The sequence below is a fragment of the Corylus avellana genome, chromosome 1 (genome assembly GCF_965113065.1).
Source record: "Corylus avellana chromosome 1, dhCorAvel1.hap1.2, whole genome shotgun sequence".
NCBI lineage: Eukaryota > Viridiplantae > Streptophyta > Magnoliopsida > Fagales > Betulaceae > Corylus > Corylus avellana.
In genome coordinates, this window is record NC_142490.1 from 6,559,964 (window position 1) to 6,580,264 (window position 20,301).

Below are 20,301 nucleotides of genomic sequence, written 5' to 3' on the forward strand. Positions count from 1 at the left end.
CCCAGCTGTGCCGCCACGCGGGAATTGAGAAATACCTCTCCTTCGAACTCATCTGTCTCCTCCCAATTTTCTTCATCCGCATAGACGCCTTCAATCAAAAATAACTTCTTGCACTTATGGCCGAGAACAAATTTTTCGTCACAATTGAAGCACAATCCTTGGGCTCTTCGGTCTTGCATCTCCGCAGGGGACAACCGTCGGGTGGGTGGTGGCTTGCTCCGAGTTAAATTCGCAGATGGAAGAGGGGGGGTTGCTGCCCATTGGTTCGTGCGTTTGTCCTTTGAATTTGGGGGTTTTTTTAGACTCCAATTTTTCACTTCATATTTTGCTTCATACAATCGCGCCAACCCAATGGCCTCCGTCACCGTGGTGGGTCGTGCGGCTTGCACCTCTGTTCTTAAGTTTCTTTTTAATCCACTTACAAAGCAGCCTAGTTGGTGTTGAGTTGATAACTTACCCACTCGACTAAGTAGATGTTCGAATTGGAGTTGATATTCCTTCACCGATCCAGTTTCCTGTAATTTGGTGAGGTCACCGAAGTGGTCTTCAAACGCTGTTGGCCCGTAGCGGGTATGGAGAGCCGTCTTTAGGGATTCCCAAGTCAAAAACTCCTCGCTTTCTTTGAAGAGTTGATACCACATCTGCGCTTCTGATTCCAGATGATATGGTGCCAGAGGTAATTTCTCCTCATCTTCTATTTGTTTAAATTCGAAGAATTGCTCAACCCTACAGATCCAGCTTGTGGGGTCAATCTCCCCATTGTATTTAGGAAAATCCAGTTTAGCTATTTTCGACACAATTGAACTGGAAAAGGAATTTTTCCCACGGCTTTTGGCTGTGGAATTTTCTCCTAACTCACTCTTCCCTTTGCTTCGCCCATCGTCTATTTTTTCTGCCAATTTCTTTGTTTGCTCTGTCGAAGTTTTCATGAAGCTTTCGAGCATCTTCTGCAAGTTGGAGATTTGCTGCTCCATACGTTCCATTCTTGGGTCCGCCATTGGAAAGGAACCTGTCTCTGATACCAAATTGTTACGAGAATTCGTAACTGAACGTGTAATTCGCCTGTCAACCGGAAAAGAAGCAGGATCTTGCTTCTTATTCCGACCTATTTTCGCTAAATAATGGACGGTAGGAAATCTGAGGTTCCTAGGCCTCCAAACACTAGGTTTGAGAATTAAATTTTGCATGCTTCATTGTACCCCAAAAATGGGTTTAAATAGAACTACAATTTAGGTCAAATCCTTCTAGGATTTGTAAAAGTAATACTACCTAGACTAGGAAAACAAAAGAGAGTATCCTTGACCTACACGGCAGTGGAGAAAGTTTCCTTATTAGAATAGGACTAAAATACTTCTATTAACCTATAGTGGAGTACACCTCCTTATTGGAATAGTACTACAATACTAGGCTTGTAACATAAACTCATTGCAATTTAATCTTTTATAGTGAATAAGTTTCTTGAGTACGACTACTCCGAAATGATTTTACTTTTGAAGAGCTATTCAAAATGTCTCCATTTCTTTACTGTTTTATTTAATTTTTGCGATATTACGTGTGGTTGTGAAATTTTCGTTAGTGGTGATTTTTTTACAAACACCTATTAACTTATCTCTTGATGTTGTTTGGTTCGTCTGACAAAGTTCACCCCCAAAACACATGAACAAACATACCCAAAAATGTTTTTGAAACATTAATGCGTGACATATGTTAAATCACTAGTTATCCTAATAGTTCACGCTGATAGAAAGAGGTAAATTTAATCACTTAACCATTACTTTAACACTCCTCCTCCCGTGTGAGCTCAAACTCCCTTTTAATAGGTGATAGCCCAACACGTGAAATATTTAATTGAAATTATGGGTGAATTGACAAAGTCAAGATTCAAACTCAGGACCTTGGGCTCTAATAACATGTAAAATTCCTAGTTATTTCAAAAGCTTAAGTTGATAAAAAGAGATAAATTTAATCACTTAATCATTACTATAACAACATAAAGCAACATTACTGGTACATTCTTAAAAAATTCATATAATCATGCCACAAACTCAGCAGTGTGAATAATACAGAAGGTTATTAACATACATCTGGCCATTCGATTCACAAAAGCTTCGTAGTGTGAATAATACAGAAGGTTATTAACATAAATCTGGCCATTCGATTCACAATAGCTTCGCATTATCCAAGTGAAGTGGAAAGCATCCATGAAAGTATAAGTGGAGACAATCATTTCTTTGGAGGAGTGTAAGCAAACTTCCATAGAAAATGATCCCTGCCTTGAAAGCTTCTACCACCAGCTACCTCTTCGATGGGTACTGCATCAGATATCTCTTTAAGGCTTGCCTCTGTAAGCTTCATCTTCAAAGAGCCAATATTGTCATCCAGGTTTTTGATCTTAGTTGTCCCTTTAAAAATTCAAGGCAAATGAACAATGAGAAATCGCATGTCAAAGTCTCAACTTGGTTTGATTATTTAGAAGGTGGTATAAGTAAGCATTAGCATCAGAATTTCTAGGGAAATTGCATCACAATGTGAGCTCTGGATTCTAGAATTTGTAGGGACAATGAAAAGATTTGGCACATTGGATAAAATAATCTTACAAAATTGTTCCAAAGGGGACAAAAATCTAAAGCAACTGTATGTACTGAATGAAATCAAATGCCATTACGTTTTCTAGAACAACTCAACTCAGCTCATTTCAATTCAACTAAGCCTTGATCAATGCCAATAGGTTCTCCTGAACACAGCTCCACCCATATGGTTAGCAGCTTTGCTAATATGATCTCTTTAAACTGCAGAACAAGTGTTATTGTCCCTTTCAAAATAAGGCGCATCGCATTTTGGATGAAATGTCTAATGATGCTTCTAAGACACCATGATCACAAATTCCAATTCAAAATCAAATCTTACTTAGTTATGACTGCAACCTAACACCATATTAATGAATACGTTAAGGGTAAACTAAAATCTCTGAGTTCTTTTGAGGTTCTTATGGCATCAGAAAATAGAATTGTCCAGCCAAGCAATGGGTTCTTGTAATATATACCGAACTGGGTTGTTGTAATATATACTGAACTTTGGGTCTTCAGGCAGGAAATTCTTATGGCACATGGATTGGGATAATTGTGATATTTTTACTTGGATTCTATGTCAACTTTATCTCCTCTAAGATCTTATCCTACATTGTAACGCCTAAAAAGCAAAAGCACTAGACCCTTGGAGAAGAGATAGAATATAATAACATTGAATAGAACTTCAGCCACTTCTTTTTCTTTCTCTTTTTCTTTTCAGCCACATTTCTGAGGAAAACTTATATATGTAGCACATTTCAGAGTAATTTCTTTAAATTAATCAGGACTAAAAAGAGAAAGTCACTTACCAGGTATAGGTGCAACATCATCCCCTTGTTCAAGTACCCATCCTAGTGCTAGCTGAGCAGGAGTGCATTGGTGCCTTCTAGCAAGGCTTTCGATTCGAGTATAAACGGCCTTGTTCTTCTCCAAATTTTCTACCTGGAACCGAGGATGCATGGCCTTATAGACAAAAGAGCTGGCTGTTAGTTAAGCTTTTTTTCCTGTTACTATTAATATCATTATGGGGAACGGCAAAAGCCTTGAAATCCTCATTCTCGTAAGACAAAAACTAAATAGCAGATGTGAAGATGTATTTTTCTTTTAAAGACAGCTGCATAGACATGTTTCATTGTATGAATTTTGTATTCAAATTAACCCGAAGAGTAATACACAGCTGAGAGAAAAAATATATAGTTGCCTAAAGAATTACGCGGGCAATTATTATTCATTGAAAGCCAACAAATGGATGGGAAAAATGTGGCGAAACATATACCAAGCTACTGTTTGCAGCCAAGCTTTCCACGATTCCTTTGCCAGCAAAAAATCCACGACCAAGAGGACTGTATGGAACTATTCCAATGCCAAGTTCCCTGCATGCACAAGAGTATCAACATAGCATTCTCATACTTCTGGATATATAAGATGTCAAAAAGCCACACAAAATGGACATAAAAACCACCCAATTAATATTTTCTATTGTTGCAGTTTCTTTCAAAAACACTATTGGAATCCTAGGAAAGAAAAAAAGATATTTATGATACATACTATCTCATCTCCAAATTAATATTTTCAGAGCCAATAGATATCAAATAAGTAGGCAGCTCTAAATAAAAAATTTCGCATCAGGAAGGGATAAACACGTCGTTGCTTAGAAGTTGAAGCACTCGAGCCTTGTGAGACCAACTTTCAAAAAAACTGGAGCTGTAAATTGAACAAACCTGCAAAGTGGAATTATCTCTTCTTCGATATCACGAGTCCAGAGAGACCACTCCATTTGTACAGCAGTGATGGGATGCACAGCATGTGCCCTCCTTATTGTGATTGGGCTGGCTTCAGATAGACCAATATACTTGACTTTTCCCTCCTCTACCAGTTTCTTAAGTTCATCTATCTACATGCCAACAACAAGGATTTGATCAGTTTTGCCATTTAGATCCCACTATCTCCACAATGGAATAACTAATTTGCAGAGAATTTGATCATTTTAAATTACAAACAGAAAATAATTCAAGAACCACCCTTGCATTGCAGGCATCCAGTTGAAAGAGAAAGAGAAACACTTACAGTTTCTTCTATAGGTACAGTCTTGTCTACCCGATGTTGATAATACAGATCAATGTATTCGACATCAAGACGCTTCAAGCTAGCCTCACAGGATGAGCGAACATAGTCAGGGCTACCGCTCACTGTCATATGAGTGGGAGGAAATCCCACTCCTTGGACGCCAAATTTGGTGGCTACTTGAATTTTTTCTCTTGGCAACTGCTTCAAGGCCTGAAAGGTATAAACTTCTTCCAGTTAATATCACAAAGTCTTAACATGGTGGAAGATTATTAATCAGTTCATTAACAACAGAACAAATAGAATATACTATCACAAAGATATTTCTACATTAGTGAAAGCCTTTATATTTACCACGACCAAAAAAAAATCCAACTTCTTGAGCTAGTAAGAGTAAAAATTGATGATGAGTACCTTCCCAAGCAAAATTTCATTAGTATGGGGTCCATAAACATCAGATGTATCAAAGAAAGTGATTCCCTTACTGAAAGCATACTTTATTACTGAGATTCCATCCTCATCAGAGAGAGGAGAATTGTAGGCTCCTGTCAGGCCCATACATCCAAATCCCAACTTTGAGACCTATGAAGAAAAAAAAAGTTTAGAATTACAATGAAATGAAACAACAAAAAGTTAACAAAAAATGAATTGGAATGAAAATTGAGTACCAAAAAGTATTTTAATCGAGAAAACTATTCCTTAAAACCTTGGAACCTATGCATCTCGAACATTGAAAAGATTAGCCTCAAGATTTTTGATAAGTTGTAGCAATTTGAAGGATTTATATTTTCAGTGAAACCAAATTATTAATCTTTCATGGGTATAAGTTATTTCTGCAGGTCCAATTTATATGAGAGTCCTGATGGAAGAAAGAAGCTTGGCCATTGCATATGAGAAGAGAAGGTACCAATATTCAAATTCGGCTAACTTGAAATGCACAAGCTTTCCTAGACATTTCTCTTTATTTTGCAGTTGGAAATTGAGCAAATATTAGTTTGACAACACAATTTATGCTGATTCCCAGACTAGAAATAAATACAATCTGTTATCAGAGTGTGATCAGCTTCTTGATACCTCAAAAACTCGAAGTATATCAAATTATGTAGATCGCTTTTCTAAGAAATGCGGCTTGAACAGATAAATTCAGAAATTTCCTGAAAAAAATTGAAATGGAACTCAAGGAATGACATTGGGGATTTACCTCAAGGCCTTGAGTGCCCAGTTTCACTCTTGGAATTTGGACTTCGTTGCCTTCTGCCATCTTTCAGATGAGCGTTTGTTTCTCTTCTCAAGATTTTCTGTCTCAATGTCTTGTTGGGATTTGTCTTTGCACTTATCGTCACACTCTCTCTCAATCAAACACAAATGTATGTAGAATGTTAAGAGCGGAAGATAAAAAGGCTGCTAGTCTGCTACGATATTCGAGTCCGAACTTTCTTTCATCATTGATTATGTCATTCGAAACTTTTGGATAACCATCTTATTTAAAAATAAAAATATGGGTTAAATACCTTATTGTCCATATGAGTTAACTTCTTTAATTTTTTTTCCCTTAGGATTTACTTTTTGTTATTAGAGGTTCCTTTTGTTTGCTTAAAGACAAAGATGATACCTTCTTAAAATTCTGAGAAATGCTTTGGGTTAATAAAATTTTCATATTCTCTAACAATTAATCATTAGATATGTGGGGTCCACAATTGACTTATATGAGATCTAAGTAAGTATACAAATTCAATGATTGATTGTAAATAAATATGGGTCAAATATGAAGAATTTATTGACCCCCAGCATTTACCTAAAATTTTGTCCAAAATTTAAGGGAACGTCACGTCAGTACTAATAAAAAACTGACATGTGTCCCTATAATTAATTTAAAAAATATATAATTTTTTTAAATTAAAAAAATTAAAAATTATATTTATTTTTTGTTTTTTGAAAAAACAAAAAAAACCCCATCTAGCATGAATGAGGAGCCACCCCCTTTGACTCCTTGGGCCACCCCCTTAGTCATATGGCGTGACTCGGGTTTAAGGGTGGTTTCGGCCACTCTCCCTTTAGCCCCTTGAGGGTAGTTCGGCCAACCCCAACTGGTTGTGGGGATGTCTCGCCACCCATATTCCGGCCAAATGGGGGTGGCCTATCACCCCCCAAATAGCGGCCACTCCCAACTTTTTTTAAAAAAAGAATAATAATTAAATTAAATTTTTTAATTTTTTTAATTTAATTTTTTAAAAAATAATAATTATAGGGACACGTGTCAGTTCTTTATTGGTATTAACGTAACATTCCATCAAATTTTGGATGGAGGTACCATCTCTGTCTTTAGGTAAACCAGAGGTATCTCTTGTGATAAAAATTAAATCTTAAGGGACAAAAAATAAAGAAATTAAACTATATGGGGCAATAAGGTATTTAACTCTAAAAATAAATTGACAATATTTAAAATTGTACATCCACAAAGCTATATACGTAAGGAGATTTGTTACACCTTAACAATCACTCATTTAAATTGAAGCTCCTCCGACTCAAATTTATAATACCATTTATTGAATCAACTTTTTAATCATTTTATCTAAAAATCAATTAATATTTCGTGTATGAAGCATGTTTTACAATATTTAATCTTTTATAGTGAATAAGTTTCTTGAGTTCAACTACTCCGAAAAGATTTTACTTTTGAAGAGCTATTGAAAACGTCTCCATTTCTTTACTGTTTTATTTAATTTTGGTGATATTATGTGTGGTTGTGAAATTTTTGTTGGTTGTGATTTTTTTACAAACACCTATTCACTTCTCTCTTGGTGTTGTTAGGGTTCGTCCGATGAATTTCACCCCCAATACACATAAACGAACATAACCAAAAGTGTTTTTGAAACATCAATGCGTGACATATGTTAAATCACTAGTTATCCTAACAGTTTACGTTGATAGAAAGAGGTAAATTTAATCACTTAACCATTACTTTAATATTCCCCTTCACGTGTGAGCTTTAGGGGTGAATTGATGAAGTCAATGTTCAAACTCAGAACCTTGGGCTCTAATAACATGTAAAATTACTAGTTATTCCAAAAGCTTAAGTTGATAGAAATAGATAAATTTAATCATTTAATCATTACTTTAACAATATAAAGCAACATTACTGGTACATTCTTAAAAAGTTCATATAATCATTCCGCTAACTCAGCAGTGTGAATAATACAGAAGGTTATAAACATAAATCTGGCCATTCGATTCACAAAAGCTTCGCATTATCAAAGTGAAGTGGAAAGCATCCATGAAAGTATAAGTGAAGACAATCATTTCTTTGGAGGAGTGTTAGCAAACTTCCATTGAAAATGATCCATGTTTTGAAAGCTTCTACCACCAGCTACCTCTTCGATGGGTACAGCATCAGATATCTCTTTAAGGCTTGCCTCTGTAAGTTTCTTCTTCAAAGAGCCAATATTGTCATCCAAGTTTTTGATCTTAGTTGTCCCTTTAAAAATTTAAGGCAAATGAACAATGAGAAATCGCAAGTCAAAGTCTCAACTTGGTTTGATTTTTTAGAAGGTGATATAAGTAAGCATTAGCATCAGAATTTTTAGGGAAATTGCATCACAATGTGAGCTCTGGATTCTAGAATTTGTAGGGACCATGAAAAGATTTGGCACATTGGATAATAATCTTACAAAATTGTTCCAAAGGGGACTGAAATCTAAAGCAACTGTATGTACCGAATGAAATCGAATGCCATTACATTTTTTAGAACAACTCAGCTCAGCTCATTTCCATTCAACTAAGCCTTAATCAATGCCAATAGGTTTTCTTGAACACAACTCCCCCCATATAGTTAGCAGCTTTGCTAATATAATCTCTTTCAACTGCACAACAAGTGTTACTGTCCCTTTCAAAATAAGGCGCATCGCATTTTAGATGAAATGCCTAATGATGCTTTTAAGACACCGTGATCACAAATTCCAATCGATAATCAAATCTTATTTTTACTTGGATTCTATGTCAACTTTATCTCCTCTAAGATCTTATCCTACATTGTAAAGCCTAAAAAGCAAAAGCACTAGACCCTTGGAGAAGAAATAGAATATAATAACATTGAATAGAACTTCAGCCACTTCTTTTTCTTTCTCTTTTTCCTTTCAGCCACATTTCTGAGGAAAACTTATATATGTAGCACATTTCAGAGTAATTTTTTAAAATTAATCAGGACTAAAAAGAGAAAGCCACTTACCAGGTATAGGTACAACATCATCCCCTTGTTCAAGTACCCATGCTAGTGCTAGCTGAGCAGGAGTGCATTGGTGCCTTCTAGCAAGGCTTTCGATTCGAGCATAAACGGTCTTGTTCTTCTCCAAATTGTCTCCTTGGAACCGAGGATGCGCAGCCTTATAGATAAAAGAGCTGGCTGTTAGTTAAGCTTTTTTTCCTGTTACTATTAATATCATTATGGGGAACGGCAAAAGCCTTGAAATCCTCATTCTCGTAAGACAAAAACTAAATAGCAGATGTGAAGATGTATTTTTCTTTTAAAGACAGCTGCATAGACATGTTTCATTGTATGAATTTTGTATTCAAATTAACCCAAAGAGTAATGCACAGCTGAGAGAAAAAATATATAGTTGCCTAAAGAATTACGCGGGCAATTATTATTCATTGAAAGCCAACAAATGGATGGGAAAAATGTGGCGAAACATATACCAAGCTACTGTTTGCAGCCAAGCTTTCCACGATTCCTTTGCCAGCAAAAAATCCACGACCAAGAGGACTGTATGGAACTATTCCAATGCCAAGTTCCCTGCATGCACAAGAGTATCAACATAGCATTCTCATACTTCTGGATATATAAGATGTCAAAAAGCCACACAAAATGGACATAAAAACCACCCAATTAATATTTTCTATTGTTGCAATTTCTTTAAAAAATGATAATACTATTGGAATCCTAAGAAAGAAAAAAAGATATTTATGATGCATACTATCTCATCTCCAAATTAATATTTTCAGAGCCAATAGATATCAAACAAGTAGGCAGCTCTAAATAAAAAATTTCGCATCAGGAAGGGATAAACACGTCGTTGCTTAGAAGTTGAAGCACTCGAGCCTTGTGAGACCAATTTTCATAAAAACTGGAGCTGTAAATTTAACAAACCTGCAAAGTGGAATTATCTCTTCTTCGATATCACGAGTCCAGAGAGACCACTCCATTTGTACAGCAGTGATGGGATGCACAGCATGTGCCCTCCTTATTGTGTCTGGGCTGGCTTCAGATAGACCAATATACTTGACTTTTCCCTCCTCTACCAGTTTCTTAAGTTCACCTATCTACATGCCAACAAGGATTTGATCAGTTTTGCCATTTAGATCCCACTATCTCCACAATGGAATAACTAATTTGCAGAGAATTTGATCATTTTAAATTACAAACAGAAAATAATTCAAGAACCACCCTTGCAGGCATCTAGTTGCATCTAGTTGAAAGAGAAAGAGAAACACTTACAGTTTCTTCTATAGGTATAGTCTTGTCTACCCGATGTTGATAATACAGATCAATGTATTCGACATCAAGACGCTTCAAGCTAGCCTCACAGGATGAGCGAACATAGCCAGGGCTACCGCTCACTGTCATATGAGGAGTGGGAGGAAATCCCACTCTTTGGATGCCAAATTTGGTGGCTACTTGAATTTTTTCTCTTGGCAACTGCTTCAAGGCCTGAAAGGTATAAACTTCTTCCAGTTAATATCACAAAGCCTTAACATGGTGGAAGATTATTAATCAGTTCATTAACAACAGAACAAATAGAAAATACTATCACAAAGATATTTCTACATTAGTGACAACCTTCATATTTACCACGACCAAAAAAAAAAAAAAAATTCCAACTTCTTGAGCTAGTAAGAGTAAAAATTAATGAGTACCTTTCCAAGCAGAATTTCATTAGTATGGGGTCCATAAACATCAGATGTATCAAAGAAAGTGATTCCCTTACTGAAAGCATACTTTATTATTGAGATTCCATCCTCATCAGAGAGAGGAGAATTGTAGGCTCCTGTCAGGCTCATACATCCAAATCCCAGCTTTGAGACCTATGAAGAAAAAGAAGTTTAGAATTACAACGAAATGAACAACAAAAAGTTAACAAAAAATGAATTGGAATGAAAATTGAGTACCAAAAAGTATTTTAATCGAGAAAACTATTCCTTAAAACCTTGGAACCTATGCATCTCGAACATTGAAAAGATTAACCTCAATATTTTTGATAAGTTGTAGCAATTTGAAGGATTTATATTTTCAGTGAAACCAATCATTAATCTTTCAAGGGTATAGGTTATTTCTGCAGGTCCAATTCATATGAGACTCCTGATGGAAGAAAGAAGCTTGGCCATTACATATGAGAAGAGAAGGTACCAAAATTCAAATTCGGCTAACTTGAAATGAACAAGCTTTCCTAGACATTTCTCTTTATTTTGCAGTTGGAAATTGAGCAAATATTAGTTTGACAACACAATTTATGCTGATTCCCAGACTAGAAATAAATACAATCTGTTATCAGAGTGTGATCAGCTTCTTGATACCTCAAAAACTCAGAGTATATCAATTATGTAGATGGATTTTCTAAGAAATGCGGCTTGAACAGATAAATTCAGAAATTTCCTGAAAAAAATTGAAATGGAACTCAAGGAATGACATTGGGGATTTACCTCAAGGCCTTGAGTGCCCAGTTTCACTCTTGGAATTTGGACTTCGTTGCCTTCTGCCATCTTTCAGATGAACGTTTGTTTCTCTTCTCAAGATTTTCTGTCTCAATGTCTTGTTGGGATTTGTCTTTGCACTTTTCGTCACTCTCTCTCAATCAAACACACACACACACACACACACACACATATATATATATATATATATATATATATATATAGAATGTTAAGAGTGGAAGATAAAAAGGCTGCTACGATATTCGAGTCCGAACTTTCTTTCATTATTGATTATGTCATTCGAAACTTTTGGATAAGCATCTTATTTAAAAATAAAAATATGGGTTAAATAATATATTGCTTATATGGGTTAACTTTTTTATTTTTTATTCCATTGGTTTACCTTTTATTATTGATGGTCTTTTTTGTTTGCTTAAAGATAGAGATACCTTCGTTAAAATTTTGAGAAATACTATGGGTTAATAAATTTTTCATATTCCCTTATAATCAACCATTAGATTGATGGAGCCCATCATTGACTTATATGAGATCTAGGTAAGTCTACAAATTCAATAATTGATTGTAAAGAAATTTGGGTCAAAAATGAGGAATTTATTGACTCCTAGCATTTATCTAAAATTCTGTTCAAAATTTAATGAAAGGTCATGTCAGCACCAATAAAAAACTAACATGTATCCCTATAATTAATTTAAAATATATATAATTTTTTTTAAAATTTAAAAAATTAAAAATTATATTTAATTTTTTTTTTTTGAAAAAAAAAAAAAACTTTCGCCATTTTGGGGGTCGTTGGCCACCCCCATCTAGCAGGAATGAAGCCACCCCCTTTGGCTCCTTGAGCCACCCTCTTGGCCACATGGGGTGACTTGGGTTTGGGGGTGGTTTCGACCACCTCCTTTGGCTCCTTGGGGGTAGCTCAGCCAACCCCAACTAACCGTGGGGGTGTCTCGCCACCCCCATTCCGGCCAAATGGGGGTGGCTTGTCAACCCCCAAATGACGGCCACTCCCAACTTTTTTAAAAGAAAAACAAACAATTAAATATAATTTTTTTAATATTTTTAATTTATTTTTAAAAAATAATAATTATAGGGATACATGTCAGTTTTTTATTGGTGTTAACGTAACGTTTTGTCAAATTTTGAACGGAGGTACCATCTCCATTTTTAGGCAAACCAGAAGTATCTCTTGTGATAAAAATTAAACCTTGGAGGACAAAAAATAAAGAAGTTAAATCATATAGGATAATACGGCATTTAACCCTAAAAATAAATTGACAATATTTAAAATTGTACATCCACAAAGCTATATACGTGAGGAGAGTTGTTACACCTCAACAATCACTCATTTACAGTGAGGCTCCTCCAACTCAAATTTATAATACCATTTATTGGATCAACTTTTTAATCATTTTTATCTAAAAATTAATTAATGTTTTGTGTATGAAGTGTGTTTTATAATATTCAAATCCTACTAACATATTTTAAAAATTGTGAATAGAATAATACTGTTACGTTTTTAAAAGGTAGCTCAATCAACTAGAAGCACGCCATATAAAACGGAAGAAAAAAAAATAATAATAATACTTTAAGACTTGAGTATAAATTTTATTTCGTCATTGATTATGTCATTGCGCTTTATTTTTCAGTTCTTTTATTCTCGATAGGGATAGTAGACACTGACAACACATTTGACATTTCCAAGAGATTCGTTGCGAACTTGCGAGTCTCTCTTTCTTCAGTTGTCACTGATTATGTCATACACGAATGCTATATATAATTAAAAATTAGACCCTTTTTTGGGTCTCGTCTTTTTTTTTTTTTTTTTTTTTGGGAAAATTGTCAACCTGAAAAAATATCTAAAATATTAGACTCTGTACAACAAAAGCTAAACGTTCTAAATGGACAATATCTCTAATATATATTGGTCTCGTCTTTAATATTTAAAAAATGACAATTAGGCTCTTAAGTTTTAACTATGTTTATTATTTAATTTTGTTTTCACATATGAAAAATGATGTTTGAAGGGATGAAGTCTCCAAAATACTCCTAAGAGAGCGGATGAAGTCCCCAAAATGCCTTTAGGGGCTAAAGTGTTAGGAAAAAAAAAAAAAACCCACAAAAATAAGTTAAATATAATTTTAAAAAAATAATAATAATAAAAAATTGAAAGCGACCAAATCCACTAAAATGGTCAATTTGGAGATGGTTTCGGCCACTTGGAGGTGGCCAAACTACCACTATTCCGTCCAAATGGGATGGTCATGGTCAACCCCAATTTTTTTGTTTTTTTAATAAAAAAAATTGTATTTAACTATTTTTTTAAAATAAGGACATTTTGAGGACTTTATCTCCTAAAAATCCACATGCAATGCACGGGGGTTATTTGTCAAATAAGACAAAAATGGCTAATCCACACTCAATTCCATCTCCCTAAATAGTCGTCAATTCTTTTCCTTTCTCTCATATAAACAAACTAATTTAGGCATCAGAACTATTTCTCCCTGGCCTGTTCCGTCAAGCTTAAGGCTATGTTCTTTTATAGACATCTTGAAGACAACTATTCTGGCCTTCAGTCAACCATTCGGATAGTTGCTCTTCTCAATAAAGTGTCCTAACACATGTCATTAATCATATCCATTTGTGAAAAATCAAAATTAGTTCCTAGGTTTTCTTGTGATTTCAATTTAGTCATCAGATTTTCAATCTCAACAATTAGGTCTCTATGTTTTACCTTAGTTTCAAATAGGTCTCTTCGTCAACTTACCGTCCAATTAATTATCAGTGTGCCACGTCAAACTACGAAGTCCATGACACGTAACTCACATTTAGTACACCATATGCCCATTGTACGTTCCACACTGCAAATTTACCTTAAATTACAAATCTACCCGAAATAAAAAACACAAAACGAAGTAATAATAACATTAAAAATAAAAAGAAGAAAAAAAGGATGGCGACTATAAGGCTCCCCTCACAAAGGGGTGGCCACCCCTTTGTGAGGGCCACTCCTTTGTGAGGGAAGGCTTCCCCTTAGAGGGATGGCCACACCACTGTGAGGGAAGGTTGCCCTTCATAGATTTGTGAAAGATGGCCGCATCACCAGATGAATGGTGGCTACCCCTCTTGTGAGGGGTGCCAACCACCACTATATGAGGGGTGGTTGCCCCTCTCTTGAGGGCCAGCCTCCCCTTACAATGCATGGGAAGACTTCCCCACATAAATTTAAGAAGAGTGGTCGCCTATCACTAGATGAATAGTGGCCAGCCCTCTTGTGAGGGATGCCAGTCACCCCTATATAAAGGGTGGTCGCCTCTCTCTTGAGGGGCAGCCTCTCCTTACAGTTGTCACCCTTTTTTATTTTTTTTTATTCATGGTAGATTTATAATTTAAGGGTAAATTTTTCAATCACAAACCACATATCATCAACTTAATGGTCTAACATGACATGCCACCAATTGATTGTAAAGCAGATTGACAAAGAGACTTATTTGAAATTGGCATAAAACCTAATAACCTAATTGTCGAAATTGGAAATCCAACGACTAAAATTGAACTCACAAGAAAACCTATGATTAATTTTGATGTTTCCCAATCCATTTACTGAACTTGTGAACTCAGTAAAATTACTTTGTACAATTGAGTATTTCATGTTTAGATGACAAGACCTAAACAAATAGAGTTACCCCACCAAGATTACCCTAGCGTGATGTTACTACACTTCAAGATGTAGTTCCATGCAACCCTAAAGTTACAGAAATAAAATGAAAAATTTTATTGCTGTGTTGAACTTGAAATACATACATTCTCCAACAGTAGCTGTGTAGAACAAGATCATATTTTTCTTTGAATGAAAAGAAAAATTATCACTCAATATTGAGTAACTTGTAATACTTGTTGAGTGATATGAACTCTGCAGCGTTCAATATAAATTATTTGTGTGCAAGCCCTCTGCCAAAAACAGAAAAGTAATGAAAATACACCTGAAGGATTTTTTGAACCAGAAAAGCAGGAAGGTATGATCTTGTTCGATTTTTGATGGATTAAAGTTCCCCTCCTAAAAACAAGTTTATCAAATTTAATAATTAAGAAAGCATTTTCGTAAAGTGGAACAGTTTATACATAGCTACTGATCAATACAATCTTTGCCACAAAATCATTATTATTCCATCCTCAATAATAATTTAATTACATCATAAGTAAAAATTGTAAAATACAAGCCTTCACCCTCTATCCCCGCAGAGGGAGGAGGTGGCGGGTGGCTTGACTCCCACAAAGGATGAGGGTAGAGAGCTCCTCCCCCGCCCACCTCTACGAGTATGGCTCTCCACCCCCGCACATCTCTGTTAGGGTTGAGAGCTCCACCCTCCCACTCCTCTGCAAGGTGGCTCTCCACCTAAATAGAGGGTAGAGATGGAGGGTGGATCTCCACTAATTTTTTTATATCTCAGTTTTTTTGAAAATGAAAAATAAAAAAAATTAGACATAATTGCCTATGTGACATGGTGTTGAATCTGGATACACTTGACACTTTTTATTCGTCTAACATTGACAAAATGACAATTGGCACATTCTCCCTTAAGAGATTAATCAAAAATTTGATAACAGGATTATTATTATTATTATTTTTCTTATGGATAATTCAAATTCATTAAAAGCAAGCAGAGGAGCGCAACAAGTATAAAAGACAACCCAAGTATAGGAAAAGGAGAACCAAACTCCAAAAACTCAAAGAAATTAGAAACAAGCAAACTATTCATCGCTAATTTCCATGTATAAAGGGATTGGAACAACATCTTCTTCAACTCTAACATCACAATCTCAAAATCTTCAAAGCTCGCTATATTCTGCTTTCTCCAAATATACTACATTAAAAACACAAAGAAGCTAACCTCCACTTATTTGTCACAAGGCAAAAGCTCAAGCCTTTAATTGTCAAAATTAGAAACGTGGGTCCTTATTGGTCATAAAGGTAAACTATGGCCGTTGGATTCACAAAGCTTCGCATTATCCAAGTGAAGTTGACAGCGTCCATGAAAGTATAAGTAGAGACAATCAATTCCTTGGAGGAGTGTTAGCAAACTTCCATAGCAAATGATCCGTGTTTTGATAGCTTCTAACACCAGCTACCTCTTCGATGGGTACAGCATCAGATATCTCTTTCAGGCTTGCCTCTGTAAGTTTCTTCTTCAAAGAGCCAATATTGTCATCCAGGTTTTTGATCTTTGTTGTCCCTTTAAAAATTCAAGGCAAATGAACAGTGAGAAATCGCAGGTCAAAGTCTCAACTTGATTTGATTTTTTAGAAGGTGATATAAGTAAGCATTAGCATCAGAATTTCTAGGGAAATTGCATCACAATATTAGCTCTGGATTCTAGAATTTGTAGGGACCATGAAAAGATTTGGCACATTGGATAAAATAATCTTACAAAATTGTTCCAAAGGGTACTGAAATCTAAAGCAACTGTATGTACTGAATGAAATCGAATGCCACTACGTTTTCTAGAACAACTCAACTCAGCTCTTTTCGATTCAACTAAGCCCTGATCAATGCCAATAGGTTTTCCCGAACATAGCTCCCCCCATATATTTAGTAGATTATTCGCTAATATGATCTCTTTAAACTGCAAAACAAGTGTTATTGTCCCTTTCAAAATAAGGCGTATCAAATTCTGGATGAGATGCCTAATGATGCTTTTAAGACACCATGATCACAAATTCCAATCCATAATCAAATGTTACTTGGTTATGACTGCAACCTAACACCGTATAAATAAATACGTTAAGGGTAAACTAAAATCTGAGTTCTTTTGAGGTTCTTCTGGCATCAACCATAGAATTGTCCAGCCAAGCAATGGGTTCTTGTAATATATACTGAACCGGGTTCTTGCAATATATACTGAACTTTGAGTCTTCAGGCAGGAAATTCTTATGGCAGATGGATTGGGATAATTCTGATATTTTTGCTTGGCTTCTATGCCAACTTTATCTCCTCTAAGATCTTATCCTACATTTTCCAGCCTAAAAAGCAAAAGCAATAGTATTTAATAACATTGAATAGAACTTCAGCCACTTCTTTTTCTTTCTCTTTCTCTTTTCAACCACATTTCTGAGGAAAACTTATATATGTAGCACATTTCGGAGTAATTTGTTTAAATTAATCAGGACTAACAAGAGAAAGTCACTTACCAGGTATAGGTACAACATCATCGCCTTGTTCAAGTACCCATGCTAGTGCTAGCTGAGCAGGAGTGCATTGGTGCCTTCTAGCAAGGCTTTCGATTCGAGCATAAACGTTCTTGTTCTTCTCCAAATTGTCTCCTTGGAACCGAGGATGCATGGCCTTACAGATAAAAGAGCTGGCTGTTAGTTAAGCTTTTTTTCCTGTTACTATTAATATCATTATGGGGAACGGCAAAAGCCTTGAAATCCTCATTCTCACAAGACAAAAACTAAATAGCAGATGTGAAGATGTATTTTTCTTTTAAAGGCAGCTGCATAGACATGTTTCATCGTATGAATTTTGTATGCAAATTAACCCTGAAGAGTAATGCACTGCTGAGAGAAAAAATATATAGTTGCCTAAAGAATTAGGCAGGCAATTATTATTCATTGAAAGCCAACAAATGGATGGGAAAAATGTGGCGAAACATATACCAAGCTACTGTTTGCAGCCAAGCTTTCCACGATTCCTTTGCCACCAAAAAATCCACGACCAAGAGGACTGTATGGAACTATTCCAATGCCAAGTTCCCTGCATGCACAAGAGTATCAACATAGCATTCTCATACTTCTGGATATATAAGATGTCAAAAAGCCACACAAAATGGACATAAAAACCACCCAATTAATATTTTTTATTGTTGCAATTTCTTTCAAAAACAATAATACTGTTGGAATCCTAAGAAAGAAAAAAAGATATTTATGATACATACTATCTCATCTCCAAATTAATATTTTCAGAGCCAATAGATATCAAACAAGTAGGCAGCTCTAAATAAAAAATTTCGCATCAGGAAGGGATAAACACGTTGTTGCTTAGAAGTTGAAGCACTCGAGCCTTGTGAGACCAATTTTCATAAAAACTGGAACTGTAAATTGAACAAACCTGCAAAGTGGAATTATCTCTTCTTCGATATCACGAGTCCAGAGAGACCACTCCATTTGTACAGCAGTGATGGGATGCACAGCATGTGCCCTCCTTATTGTGTCTGGGCTGGCTTCAGATAGACCAATATACTTGACTTTTCCCTCCTCTACCAGTTTCTTAAGTTCACCTATCTACATGCCAACAACATGGATTTGATCAGTTTTGCCATTTAGATCCCACTATCTCCACAATGGAATAACTAATTTGCAGAGAATTTGATCATTTTAAATTACAAACAGTAAATAATTCACGAACCACCCTTGCAGGCATCCAGTTGAAAGAGAAAGAGAAACACTTACAGTTTCTTCTATAGGTACAGTCGTGTCTACCCGATGTTGATAGTACAGATCAATGTATTCGACATCGAGACGCTTCAAGCTAGCCTCGCAGGATGAGCGAACATAGTCGGGGCTACCGCTCACTGTCATATGATCAGGAAATCCCGCTGTTTGGATGCCAAATTTGGTGGCTACTTGAATTTTTTCTCTTGGCAATTGCTTCAAGGCCTGAAAGGTATGTACTTCTTCCAGTTAATATCACAAAGTCTTAACATGGAGGTAGATTATTAATCAGTTCATTAACAACAGAACAAATAGAAAATACTATCACAAAGATATTTCTACATCAGTGACAACCTTTATATTTACCACGACCAAAAAAAAAAATTGATGATGAGTACCTTTCCAAGCAGAATTTCGTTAGCATTGAGTCCATAAACATCAGATGTATCAAAGAAAGTGATTCCCTTACTGAAAGCATACTTTATTATTGAGATTCCATCCTCATCAGAGAGAGGAGAATTGTAGGCTCCTGTCAGGCCCATACATCCAAATCCCAACTTTGAGACCTATGAAGAAAAAAAAGTTCATAGAATTACAACGAAATGAACAACAAAAGTTAACCAAAAATGAATTGGAATGAAAATTGAGTACCAAAAAGTATTTTAATCGAGAAAACTATTCCTTAAAACCATGGAACCTATGCATCTCGAACATTGAAAAGATTAACCTCAAGATTTTTGATAAGTTGATAGCAATTTGAAGGATTTATATTTTCAGTGAAGCCAATCATTAATCTTTCATGGGTATGGCTTATTTCTGCAGGTCCAATTTATATGAGACTCCTGATGGAAGAAAGAAGCTTGGCCATTACATATGAGAAGAGAAGATACCAAAATTCAAATTCGGCTAACTTGAAATGCACAAGCTTTCCTAGACATTTCTCTTTATTTTGCAGTTGAAAATTTAGCAAATATTAGTTTGACAACACAATTTATGCTGATTCCCAGACTAGAAATAAATAAAATCTGTTATCATAGTGTGATCAGCTTCTTCATACCTCAAAAACTCAAAGTATATCAAATTATGTAGATGGCTTTTTCTAGGAAATGCGGCTTGAACAGATAAATTCAGAAATTTCCTGAAAAAAATTGAAATGGAACTCAAGGAATGACATTGGGGATTTACCTCAAGGCCTTGAGTACCCAGTTTCACTCTTGGAATTTGGACTTCGTTGCCTTCTGCCATCTTTCAGATGAACGTTTGTTTCTCTTCTCAAGATTTTCTGTCTCAATGTCTTGTTGGGATTTGTCTTTGCACTTAGAGCATTCCCAGCAGCTTCCCTGTCATATTCCCTAAGTTTAGGGAATCAAACTACTTTTTGCTTCCCTATGTCAAAATACACCACAATAGCTTCCCTTAATCATTCCCTATATCATTAAAATAATATTTTTTACTTTTTTTTTTTTTTTCTTGAAACTCTTTTTTTTCTCTCTCTCTCTCTCTCTCATGTCTCCGTCTTCTTCTTCAAGCTGAGCTG

The 20,301-nt window shown here is 35.5% G+C and overlaps 3 protein-coding genes across 3 annotated transcripts; all 3 read right to left on the minus strand.

The window, feature by feature from the left end:
• Positions 1-2,050: 2,050 nt before the first annotated feature.
• LOC132170642 (putative aldo-keto reductase 1) lies at positions 2,051-6,113 on the minus strand. Its single transcript, XM_088513095.1, has 7 exons — positions 5,833-6,113; positions 5,046-5,213; positions 4,635-4,844; positions 4,289-4,461; positions 3,844-3,940; positions 3,377-3,530; positions 2,051-2,402 (listed from the first exon to the last, which is right to left on the minus strand). Exons 1-7 carry the CDS (start codon positions 5,890-5,892, stop codon positions 2,224-2,226), a joined length of 1,041 nt encoding a protein of 346 aa, XP_088369221.1. The 5' UTR covers positions 5,893-6,113; the 3' UTR covers positions 2,051-2,223.
• A 1,596-nt stretch (positions 6,114-7,709) lies between these two features.
• LOC132171955 (putative aldo-keto reductase 1) lies at positions 7,710-11,474 on the minus strand. Its single transcript, XM_059583374.2, has 7 exons — positions 11,325-11,474; positions 10,542-10,709; positions 10,123-10,335; positions 9,775-9,947; positions 9,324-9,420; positions 8,857-9,010; positions 7,710-8,106 (listed from the first exon to the last, which is right to left on the minus strand). Exons 1-7 carry the CDS (start codon positions 11,382-11,384, stop codon positions 7,928-7,930), a joined length of 1,044 nt encoding a protein of 347 aa, XP_059439357.2. The 5' UTR covers positions 11,385-11,474; the 3' UTR covers positions 7,710-7,927.
• A 4,653-nt stretch (positions 11,475-16,127) lies between these two features.
• On the minus strand, positions 16,128-20,074 carry LOC132172706 (putative aldo-keto reductase 1). Its single transcript, XM_059584260.2, has 7 exons — positions 19,950-20,074; positions 19,163-19,330; positions 18,783-18,989; positions 18,442-18,614; positions 17,991-18,087; positions 17,523-17,676; positions 16,128-16,567 (listed from the first exon to the last, which is right to left on the minus strand). The coding sequence occupies exons 1-7, from the start codon at positions 20,007-20,009 to the stop codon at positions 16,389-16,391; spliced, it is 1,038 nt and encodes a 345-aa protein (XP_059440243.2). The 5' UTR covers positions 20,010-20,074; the 3' UTR covers positions 16,128-16,388.
• Positions 20,075-20,301: the final 227 nt, after the last annotated feature.

Bases quoted from the DNA above. Each gene is read 5' to 3' on its own strand.
- LOC132171955 (XM_059583374.2), bottom strand. From the start codon at position 11,384: ATGGCAGAAGGCAACGAAGTCCAAATTCCAAGAGTGAAACTGGGCACT. The intron at 9,948-10,122 runs GTAAGTGTTTCT...GTTGGCATGTAG, and splicing joins CTATACCTATAGAAGAAACT to ATAGGTGAACTTAAGAAACT. The intron at 9,421-9,774 runs GTTTGTTAAATT...TTGTGCATGCAG, and splicing joins GAGATAATTCCACTTTGCAG to GGAACTTGGCATTGGAATAG.
- LOC132170642 (XM_088513095.1), bottom strand. From the start codon at position 5,892: ATGGCAGAAGGCAACGAAGTCCAAATTCCAAGAGTGAAACTGGGCACT. The intron at 3,531-3,843 runs GTATATGTTTCG...TTTGTCTATAAG, and splicing joins TGGCTGCAAACAGTAGCTTG to GCCATGCATCCTCGGTTCCA. The intron at 2,403-3,376 runs GTAAGTGACTTT...GAATTTTTAAAG, and splicing joins TGATGTTGCACCTATACCTG to GGACAACTAAGATCAAAAAC.
- LOC132172706 (XM_059584260.2), bottom strand. From the start codon at position 20,009: ATGGCAGAAGGCAACGAAGTCCAAATTCCAAGAGTGAAACTGGGTACT. The intron at 18,990-19,162 runs GTACTCATCATC...CATACCTTTCAG, and splicing joins ACGAAATTCTGCTTGGAAAG to GCCTTGAAGCAATTGCCAAG. The intron at 18,615-18,782 runs GTAAGTGTTTCT...GTTGGCATGTAG, and splicing joins CTGTACCTATAGAAGAAACT to ATAGGTGAACTTAAGAAACT.